Source organism: Camelina sativa, chromosome 1 (assembly GCF_030686135.1).
Source record: "Camelina sativa cultivar CO46 ecotype springtype chromosome 1, ASM3068613v1".
In the NCBI taxonomy this organism is placed as follows: Eukaryota; Viridiplantae; Streptophyta; class Magnoliopsida; order Brassicales; family Brassicaceae; genus Camelina; species Camelina sativa.
Window position 1 is genome coordinate 12,438,981 of NC_141880.1, and position 11,012 is coordinate 12,449,992.

An 11,012-nucleotide genomic window follows, 5' to 3' on the forward strand; every position below is an offset into this window, starting at 1 on the left:
TCAAACAATGTTTACGAAACTAATTACAAAATTAACAGAATCGTTTTATATTGAATTTTAAAATTTGTCTATTTATTGAAAAAAAGTGTACAGTATATATGTAAAATTTATTAGCTGATGAATCTCCATAAGATGCTTTGTGAATGAAAATTAAAATGGATTGGGTCTAAATCAATTATATTACACAGCTTAATAGGGTAACAAGAGAGTCTAAGACATTTAAGACACCAACAGTGTTAACACAACGAACTTCTAAAACCACTATTGTTGTCTTGTCTAATGAATGATTCAACATCAAATGTGAAACTTAACTGAATCAGAATCCAACACGAAAGAAGAAGACAATGTAAACAGGCAAATTTGAGAAACCATTTCTTTCTGCCAAAAACTAATTTTGTTTCTTTTTTTTTTAGTTTCTACTTCTACTTCTCTCTGTAGGCGTTCTCATATCAAGCGTTGACAAAACCTGTGGCATCGACATTCCTCCCGACACAACAATCTCTGCAGATAAAATAAAACACATCGTAATGATCAGAAGATCGAATCATAGCTCTCCAACATTTTCTATTACGAAATCAGTTGATGAATCTTCCTTCCTTTACCTATGCCTTCTCTTACTGAAAGGTTTGGTCTGATCACATCTTTTGTATTAACAAGGAATATATCCCCAATGTAAAGGTGATTTGTTGGCACATATACACAGCAAAGCTCCTCCTCATCTGCGTAAGTCTGCAATGGTTTTAAGACGTTTTAGGATTTGTTAAAAACTTCATTTCCAGAAAGAGGGTTACGGTTTCTTGTAACTGACCTGGAGAACAACAGTCGATGTAATGAACCCAATTGCATATTCACCAATACGCGGATGCCTTATAATGGCGACTTCTTTGAAAGCCTGGGTGTTTTGATCTGAAATATAATAGTGAGAAGTCATATAATCAAGACTTAACCAAAAAAAACCGAACCAGAGAATCAAAGAAGAAAAAAGAGAGCAACAAAGGTACCTGGTGATATGGCAGTGCTGATTTGCTTGGAGGCATTGTAGATGTGACGAACAAATGGCATTCGCTTGATAAACCACTCTCCCAAATTTAGAACCGATGTACCCAACCATGAAGACATGAACACCCCAACCAAGAAGATAAAGGTAATGGACGTGATAAAACCAAGTCCTGGAAAGCAAATTTACGAAAAGAAACTGACATCAAATTCCACTGTCTTCTACATTCTTTTCCAATAGTAGAACCAAATGATTTTCGTTTTTTATATGTTTCTTCAAAGAAGTTCTTCTAGACAACATAGAGTTACTTCGTGATTGCCAATGAACAAACAATTCGTTACTAGGCAAAGATATAGAAGGACTGGAAGAAGCTTACCAAATATATCAATTCCGAGATGAGTATATATCGGGGAGAAAAATCCATCCACGAAATGAATAAACCACCAAGTCACATAGAAAGTAATCGCCATCGGAAGCAAGATTACACTGCACGATTTAGGATAGTCAGAATATACTGGACTACTGGTGGAACAAGTAATAAGATACTAGCTTAGGAAAACAAATAGAAAACTAAGCAAGAAAGACAGAAGTTTCATACCATCCAGTCATGAACTTCTTTGATGCCCAGCTTCTGATCAACTTGTAAAATGTCTAAAGAGTAAAGATAAAGCAATTATGAGTCAGGAAACACATCAAGACAGAACTGCAGATAAACAAGAAATCACTTTCTTCTGTATTGCACTAAATTTCTAAGTTCATTGGTATATCAGTAACCATCCAGGAACCAACTATAAGTTTAAGGAAACTAAAATAGAGCAACCTCAAAACAGATCAACTCTCTCTCTCGCATTACCAAAATAAATTCCCCAAGCTCTCAGCAAAATCGTTAACTACAACATCGACCCTGCGATTGACCAATTACAATAAAAACACTCTACTCAACAAAAAAAAAAAATCAATTGAAGTTCGAAGTAATTAGCTTGGCTTGTTCATTGGAATCACTAATCAATTAACAAAGCTAAACAGAGCAATCTCAAAACTCAGATCAAGCTCAGCTAACTTTGTCAAATTCTCGAAACCAACAAAGTCCGTAATTTATCAACTACGATTAAAATTCAATCAGAAACCCAACAAAATCCCCATTGATCGAAAACTTTAAATCGCAGAAGAACGAACATCGCACAATTCACAACCTACAAAACCCTAGAGACGTCGTAACTCTCAAAATCGAGAGGGGGAATTAAAAAAAGAGATAACAATAATAACCTCTTGACCAGAAGAAGAAGACGAAGAAGAAGAAGAAGAAGAAGAGGGTTTAGGCGTAGAATCGTGATCATCTTCGCCGGAATGAGCAACTGGAATCAGAAGCTCACGATCTCTATTAGCCATGAAGATCCCAGGTCTCGCGTCGCCCATAAACAGAGAGAAAACGAAATTGAAAACCCAGAAATCGAGATAGAGAAGGAAGAAGAAGAGATAAACAATTGAAGAAAGGTCAAAAGATTCAACGAGGAAGAAGCTGACTCCTCCTCAATTCGACGGTGAGTATCTGTTTCCAGTCTGTTTCGGAAATTTTGTTATTATTAATTTATATTAAAAAAAAATTTGTTTTTAATTTTGGTTACTATTTCATATGAAACAACAACAACAAAAAAAACATATAAATATGTCTCTAATCTAATAGTATAGAGAGCAATTATCAAATTTGTGAGAATCTGGCTGCATAAAAGAACTTTATTATATATTTTCAGTTTTAATTATTGTTTATTTTAATTTGTTGTGATTTTATATGTTTTTGGATTAGGGTGTTTTAGGTGATTTCATTACTTGTTGACAAAAAACAAATGGTAAGGTGGACTTTGGACTAAAACAATAGTATGAAGTTATTCCAATCATTCACAATCACATGGATAATGACATAGTGTGTAATCAAAACCGGTAACATCTTTGAATATTTTAGAATAAAACATAATTGGCTTAGTCACAAATAATGTAAGTTTAAAATCATAAGATTTTTTCAATAATTTAGCTAAGGTTAAGATACAACAAGCTTTTGGTTTTTGGATATCTACTGATCACCTTAACTTTTACCCGTTTGTTTCATGTAAAAATTTTATCTATTAGCGATCGAAAAAAATAAACATTTATAAAGGATTTTGAAAAATGTACTTGTAAGGATTTAGTACATAATGTTACATATCTTTGCAATATATAATTTGTTAATTAAAATGAGCTACATTAAGATTTTGAAAAGTTTCAAGTCCTATGGTGGGATTGGGAATGATAAAGTTTTGCTACGAAAAGAGCGTAGATGCTCAATCTCCTAATATTTTCCTTAAGGCCATACCAAACCCAAACGTATTAATTAGATATCCCACTATATATTGAAAGTCAAGAAAAGATAAATTAAGAGAACATTTCAAGATTATGGAACAACCACAAACATGTACAATTGAGATAGTTATCTTCTTTTTAAAGAGTTTAAAACCCCTTAAGCTAAAAGACTTCGCTATCCGAGTAAAGAAAGACGGAAGGAAGGAATGGGGTATGTGATATCAATTCATTTTGCTACTTTGCTTTCATCCTTTTTACCTATCTACACTTTTAATGTTCTCTGTATAAAGTATCTCATGGTTAATTAATGTCTATCTTTGGGGCTTCTAAAGCCGTTCAAGTTCTCTAACTTCTCCAAGTACGAGAGCTTTTTTGGCGTAAGATTTGGCGACTTAGTATATTTATCGCCGCCTTTGGAACTATTATCGCTCCAACCCATGAAATCCAACAAAGTCTTGGAGTAGTGCGGTTCAAGCTTCTCGGTTTCTTCTCCCGAGTTTGAAGATCCCGCTGACTCGGAATCCGTCTCTGTTGTTCTCCCACCATCTGATGTTTCGTCCACCGATGAACCCTGCTTTCGTGCCAATGAATCTGTGTAAAGAACGTCTTCTATCCTCGACATCACTGTGTAAGCCAAGCTCTCAAGTATCCTCGAGTAACTCTCCAAAACCGCTTGCCCAATGTCCTGTGTATTCATTAAACCAATCATTACTTCAGATTTTGTTTCTTTGTCATCCAAGGCATATATAGTAGATGAGGGCTCAATCTTATAGTTAAGAATTTATACGTTGTTTTGCATTTTACCTTGTTAAACTGAATCTTTGAGATGTCAAGGGAAGATTGAGGAAGACCGGGGAATTTTTGTTTGAGGAAGACCAAGATCGTCTCAGCTCTCTCTTCGAACAATTCTCTCTTCTCCAAGCTAACTGCTGATCCCCAAGAAGATTTGCTGTCCTTTGTGTGAAGCTTCCTCTTCCATATCACAACAGATGCCTCAATCCTGTTCTTCAAATCCAACACTTTGTGCTCTGTTGACAAGTCCAACATCGACAAGAACTGCTCTGGATCAAACCACTCCTCTGTTATGCTCTTGTAGATCGAATCCCCGAGGCTGGCTCTTCCGTTCTGGCAACAAGTATGAAAGCTTAGAAGCCATTTATATAGAGAAAAAATAAAAATGTAAATTGATTGATTTACCTTTGGGAGAGAGTCTATGTAGCTCTCGGGTATTGCCATTTCTGAGAGGACTTGAGCATTGATAGCCATTGCAGCTTTCTGAACTTGTGTGACTGAATCTTTTTGGAAGTAAAGCATTCTCCGAGACGGTTCAGATAAACCTCCAGGAGAAACTTTCACAGGAGGGAGCCACCACTTGTCGTTTGAACGATCATTCCTCGCTTGCTTCCCTTCTTCTGAATCTCTCGAGACATACCAAAACTCGTTGTGTCCTCTGAAATTGTCCAATGTGTCCTGAAAAATGTTATCATGATCATCATTAATCAATCAAACGCTAGAATATACAGCTATATTCAATACAGATCCAAATGGAGACACTTACGATGAGCATGGCATCGAGTTTTCGAAGAGCTGGAATGTTCATAAGAAGATCACCTCTTTGTCTTGTCACCATAATCTACACAAAAAAAAAACACAAGAAACATTATAAATTATTCGAGAGAGGTCGAACATTAATGTATTTTGGTTCTTTGGGAAACCCGAACCTCAGTGCAAACTCCTTCCTTGCTCGTTTGCTGAGAAGGAACAAACTCGACAATGTGATCAGTCACAGACAATAACCAATCAACCTCTTTCCTCCACCTCGCTTGTCTATCTTGCGGCATCGGTTGTAGCTTTGTTTGTTCCCCGAATATTGACGCTGCACATAATATCATCGTAGCACAACAAAATCTTTAGAAACAAAAACCTCATAGTTACTTGTGGAAGAAGAAACATGAAAAGAAGATTATACCAGCAAGATTTGTGATGGCATTGGAAAGTGCCAGAGCAGAAGATACGCCTTTTCCACCACCGGACATATCTTCTCCAAGAAGTAATTTCGCGAACCTGTCTTTCATCATCTCCATATCTACAATATTTTTTGTGAATATTAGGTTTTCTTTTTAAAGAAACAAAATATTGGAAAAAAATAAAGAAAGGAAAAAAAAGGTTTAGACCTGCTTGTTGTCTGTCGGATCTTTTTCCGGGCCGAGTAAGAGGGGAAATCATGGGACGGCTGCTCTCTACGGGACTTTCAGCGAAGCTGTCGGAGTTTTGGCTTTCAGGCGTGCTGGATTCGACAAGATGAGAATCTCCGTTCTCCACGACAATGGTTTGAGATTGTTGTTGTTGTTTCGTCGTAGATGTATCAAACATTCTTTTAAAGTTGAATGATGTGGAAGCGCTTAGTCTTCGTTCCAACGCTGCAACCATGGTACGACAACGTTCGCTTGTTTTCTTGCCCCGCAAGTTAAACCCCTTTATTCCTTTAAAATCCAGCTGAGCTAAAGATGATACAACTCTAAGATTTTTGTTAAACGCATTAAAAAAAAAAGAAGAAGAAAACTCTTGTTTGGTTTGAGAATGAAACAAAATTCTTGTGAACAAACGTTTGTCTTGGATTTTTAAGGAATTAAAAGCATTTCAAATAAGAAAATAGTAAATCAAAATTTAGGAAGTAAATCTTTTTTTAGGATTCCTTAACTTCTCTTTTTTTTCTTAGAAATAAAAACTGATGGTTTGTGGTAAAAGTGACGTCCCACGAAACACGGAAAAGACAATAAAACTCCACAACTGATTCAACTTTCTTATGGGACACCTACGTACCACTCATCAAATAGAGTATTTAGTTATCCCGGCCCAAAATTATGTCTTGCGATTTTTCGAGTTTAAAACTTACTTAAATAAATCGTTTTTTAAAGAGATATTTGGCAAAAAGATACATTTTTCAAACATAATTAGGAAACACATACATTCACTAATTACAATTAGAAAAAAACACATTTATTACTGTTCAACTATTTCCACCGCCTTTTTTGTCATTCATGACTCTAATTAATTACATCTCATGTCATTGCTTCCTATTTTCTTTCATTTTTTTTTATTTTTCAAATAATTGTTAATATAACTTTTTTTTAGAAAACTTTTTAGATACAGAAAAACAAATTTTTTTCTTTACAATTTGATATGAATTTTGTTTAATAATTTTTAAATATATTATATAAACCTTTTGTATCCGTACACATTTTTAAGTGTACAGATATCTATACACCTTATTAAATGTACAGATGTTTGTACACATTATTAAATGTACAAATGTAATTTTTACAAAACCATTGTGGTACAGACATCCACAACCCTAAGAATTAAACAAATTACATATGTCAACTTAATATTGTGTACAAAAATCTGTACACTTAATAATGTGTACAGACGTGTATACACATCTGTAGACTTAATATGGTGTACGGATACACAATTTGTAAAAGATATTTAACATTATCGAATAAAATCATCTAACAAAATGCATATCAAATTGTAAAGAAAAAAACCTAGATTTTTATATATCTGAAATTTTAAAAAAAACAAATTTTAATTAGCCAATTTTTATGTTTTTAGATTGTATGAAATATAATAATGAAGAAGAAAAAAAAAACCCCTTAAAGCCTACATAATCATTCTCCTCCTTCCAACTCTCCCTCTCTATGCCCTTTTTGTAATCTTCTCCCCATCACTATGTCCTACCCAACTTTCTATTTCTCCCTAACTCTATCTCACACCACCCTATTTTCTCAATTCTAAATAGTGAATGTATGTTTTTCATAATTATGTTTAAAAAATGTACTAAACTCCTAACAAACCCTTTTTTAAATTACCTTTGGTTAGCGTCGGAATTGGTCAACTATTATCTAGAACAGTGAACTATATAGCCTTGTCTCTTGAGGGATGCAGATTCTGCTTTGCATTGAACAAAGACTACTGTTGTCAATATAATCCCTATGATGAGACCAGGGACTACTACTTACTGCTCTTTAGTGACTACATCGACTCACTCTCGCGATCTGGATACACACGTCTAAGCCTCACTCCTCGCGGATTCATCACCTTGGATTATTTTAATGCATGGGTTGATTTCAGCCCAAGATCATATCACCCCCTCTCATTTTACGGAAGCTAGAACGTAACGCAGGCAACAGTGTGCAACACGTAACACCTGCGGCCGTTGTCTTCAAGGGAATTTACAAGTAGATACGAAACATGACATATGAAACATGAAAAAATATATATATCAAAGTTTAAATATAGTTAATTAAGTACTTATTAATGAGGATACACAGATCTAATCATATCAATGATTGATTCGATTAAGTTCATGATTGGGATTATATATATGTACATAAGTATAGTTACATTAATGTCTATTGTAATACCCTAACTCTGTAGCTGTGTATATAAGCGGCTCTCTAGAATGTAATACAATCATCACTTCAATACATTCTTACATGGTATCAGAGCATAACGATCTTATACACAAAAAAAAAAATATATATATATATATATATATATATATATATATTTTCTTCGTTTTCTTTCTTTTCTTTTGCTTCTCCATCATGTCTTCTTCTGATACCTCCTCTCTTGCCATTGTTACGGATGCTGTCATTGTTTACAATCAAACGTTGCTCAACATCAACATGACCAACATCACTAAGTTGACGGCCACCAACTATCTCATGTGGAAGTTGCAAGTCGAAGTGCTTCTTGCTGTTTATGGTCTTCTTAGCCATCTTGATGGTTATGGTGAGATTCCTCCTGCTACGCTCACCACCGCCGATGTTGTCTCTCCGAATCCCGCTTATGCCCTCTGGCTAAGACAGGATCAGCTGATTTACAGCTCTCTCCTTGGATCTATATCGCTCTCTATGCAGTCGATACTCTCCCGCACCACCACCGCTACTGAGATCTGGACGACTCTTAGGGTGTCTTTGATTCTCGTTTCAATTGGTTTATTTATCTTAGGGTGTCTTTGATGCAGCATGTGTATGTGAAACCATTGAATCTCTTTGGCATTGTTAACTGATTTTTTTTGTTTTTTTTTGTTTGCTTTCTAACTGATCACACTAACACACATTGTTTACATGTGTGTGTGGTGGTTTGATCGGGACAAAAAAGGCCAACTTTTTCGGAAGATTACCAAGATTTTTACAAACAAATTCGATGGTCCATATTATATTTGGACTTTTGTGCCTCCGGATAGAAAATAGAGATACTTCATTGAGTTTGCGGTAAGAATAGTCCAATGTAACCTGTTTTCTACATGTGTTTATTACTTGTTTTCACTGACTTTCACTGACATAATTTCTTCTCTCTCTTTGTTATGTAGAAAACTCACACCTGGGATCCCTTGATAACAGGAACCGTTCAAGAACATTTCAACACCATCTGTAAACGCCGGATGAAGGGCATGGTTAGCGATACAAGGACGTCTCGAGTTAAACCTTCATGGATTGAAGGTACTCTCTAGCAAGAGATGGTTGATAAGTGGGATACTGAAGAACAACAGCAAAAGAGTTCAACCTATTCCAAGTGTCGTATGTCTGACCGTAATGGTCTCGGTCCTCACATCCACTTATCAGGCCCTAAGTCATATAGGGAAATCCAAGATGATCTGGTAATAAGTCATTTCTATTTTGTTAGTTACATTTATCAACATTTCTATCTTTAAACACTTTCATAACTATTCTTTACTTTCTAACATTGCAGGAACAAGAGTTGGGAAGAGAGGTCAGTATGGGTGAAGTTTTTTTCAAAACACATACAAAGCCGGATGGTTCTTATGTTGATGGCAAGGCAGAGAAAATCCATCAAGCTTATCAGCAGAAGTTGCAAGAGAAGATGGCTGAGCTCGAGGCAGATTTAACTCTTTCAGATGGTAGTTCACACCATCGAGAGCTCACCAGCGATGAATATACTGCCATCTTTCTTGAGGTAAAGTAGCATTTCTACTCGATCATCCATTTGTTTTGCTCTTTACTTACTGTTTTTCTTGTTTTGCTCTTTACTTACTGTTTTTCTTGTTTTGTAAACAGTGCACTGAGAAGGATTCACGAGGAACTCCTTATGGTGTTGGAAGCCTCAAAGATACTCTTGGTAAGGGCAAGGGCAATCAACCATCACAAACCGAAGCCTTTCTTACATTGCAAGAGCAACTAAAGGAAGACCAACGTCAGATTGAAGTTCAAGCGACTCTCAATGCTGAAGCTGCTGCTCGAGAAAAAGAGACTGCTCTCCTTGTGGCTGAGTAAAAGAGCGAGATCAAAGAGTTGACTTTGATGGCAAAGTTCATGCGCCACACTAATCCAGCTTTCCTTGAGTTTATAGCCTCTCAGTCAGCTGAGGAGGACAATCTTCCATCAACAACTCCATGATCAACTCCAATATGGTTCATATTGTTTCTTAACTCATGAACTAAGGTCTTTCATTCTGTTCAGCTACAGTTACATTGTTTCGGATTAAAACTCAGAATGGCTTGTCAGACAAGAGCTTCGATGATTTACTGGAAACTTTACCAAAAATGTTACCTGAAGACAATGTACTGCACACATCAACCTATGACGTCAAGAAGTTTCTGAAATCTTTTGATATGGGATATCAAAAGATTCATGCTTGTGTGAACGACTGCTGCTTATTCAGAACGAAGCTGAAGAAGGTTGATACTTGTCCAAAATGCAAGTCTTCAAGATGGAAGACCAACATGCACACTGGGGAAATCAAAAAGGGTGTTCCACATAAGGTTTTGGTGTACTTTCCAATTATCCCTCGTCTGAAAAGGATGTTCAGATCGGAGAAAGTGGCTGCGGATTTGAGATGGCATTTCAATAACAAGAGCACTGACGGGAAATTGCGCCATCCAGTAGACTTAGTGACATGGAAGTCAATGAATGACAAGTATCCTTCTTTCGCAGCTGAGCAGAGGAACTTGCGACTTGGGCTCTCTATTGATGGGTTTAACCCCTTCAACATGAAGAACAGCCGATATAGTAGTTGGCCTATGTTGCTCGTTAACTATAACATGGCTCCTGACTTATGTATGAAGGAGGAAAACATCATGCTTAGTTTGTTGATTCCTGGACCGCACCAACCTGGTAATAGCATAGATGTTTACTTAGAACCTCTTATAGAAGATTTAAATCATTTGTGGTCTAAAGGTGAGATAACTTACGATGCATTTAGTAAAACAACTTTTACGTTGAGGGTGGTGCTGCTTTGGACCATTAGTGATTTCCCAACATATGGAAATCTTGCTGGTTGCAAAGTAAATGGTAAAATGGGTTGTCCTATATGTGGGAAGCACACAGATAGTTTGTGGTTGAGTCATAGTAGGAAGTTTGTATATATGTGCCACCGAAAAAGTTTGTCTCCGTCACATAGATTTCGAGGAAAGAAGAGTTGGTTTGATGGTAAAGCAGAGTATGGAACAAAGGGAAGGATACTCACGGGTAGATATATTTCCATACTATTGAGAAACTACAATAATGATTTTGGTAATAGAAAAGAGACTGGGAAAAAGAGATCTAGAGCTGCTTGTGATATACCATCTGATAAGGAAGATGAATACAGTGAATCTGATGATGAAGAAGAAAACTTAGTATAAAAAGATGAAGAGGAGTTATCTAGATGGAAG

The 11,012-nt window shown here is 36.1% G+C and overlaps 2 protein-coding genes across 2 annotated transcripts; both read right to left on the bottom strand.

The window, feature by feature from the left end:
* Positions 1–160: 160 nt before the first annotated feature.
* Positions 161–2,752, bottom strand: LOC104789660 (protein LIKE COV 1). Its single transcript, XM_010515325.3, has 7 exons — positions 2,264–2,752; positions 1,596–1,648; positions 1,374–1,483; positions 1,002–1,169; positions 809–906; positions 603–729; positions 161–501 (listed from the first exon to the last, which is right to left on the bottom strand). The coding sequence occupies exons 1-7, from the start codon at positions 2,411–2,413 to the stop codon at positions 410–412; spliced, it is 798 nt and encodes a 265-aa protein (XP_010513627.1). The 5' UTR covers positions 2,414–2,752; the 3' UTR covers positions 161–409.
* Positions 2,753–3,361: 609 nt separating this feature from the next.
* LOC104789668 (rho guanine nucleotide exchange factor 8-like) lies at positions 3,362–5,940 on the bottom strand. The gene is made up of 7 exons (XM_010515333.2): positions 5,506–5,940; positions 5,301–5,417; positions 5,053–5,207; positions 4,890–4,964; positions 4,529–4,801; positions 4,136–4,456; positions 3,362–4,016 (listed from the first exon to the last, which is right to left on the bottom strand). The coding sequence occupies exons 1-7, from the start codon at positions 5,759–5,761 to the stop codon at positions 3,636–3,638; spliced, it is 1,578 nt and encodes a 525-aa protein (XP_010513635.2). The 5' UTR covers positions 5,762–5,940; the 3' UTR covers positions 3,362–3,635.
* Between the last annotated feature and the right edge of the window lie 5,072 nt (positions 5,941–11,012).

Coding starts and splice junctions, on each gene's coding strand:
- LOC104789660 (XM_010515325.3), bottom strand. CDS start 2,413: ATGGGCGACGCGAGACCTGGGATCTTCATGGCTAATAGAGATCGTGAG. Junction 1,649..2,263: donor CTTCTTCTTCTGGTCAAGAG/GTTATTATTGTT, acceptor TTTACTCTTTAG/ACATTTTACAAGTTGATCAG. Junction 1,170..1,373: donor TCTCGGAATTGATATATTTG/GTAAGCTTCTTC, acceptor TTTGCTTTCCAG/GACTTGGTTTTATCACGTCC.
- LOC104789668 (XM_010515333.2), bottom strand. CDS start 5,761: ATGGTTGCAGCGTTGGAACGAAGACTAAGCGCTTCCACATCATTCAAC. Junction 5,418..5,505: donor ATCCGACAGACAACAAGCAG/GTCTAAACCTTT, acceptor AAAATATTGTAG/ATATGGAGATGATGAAAGAC. Junction 5,208..5,300: donor TGCCATCACAAATCTTGCTG/GTATAATCTTCT, acceptor TATTATGTGCAG/CGTCAATATTCGGGGAACAA.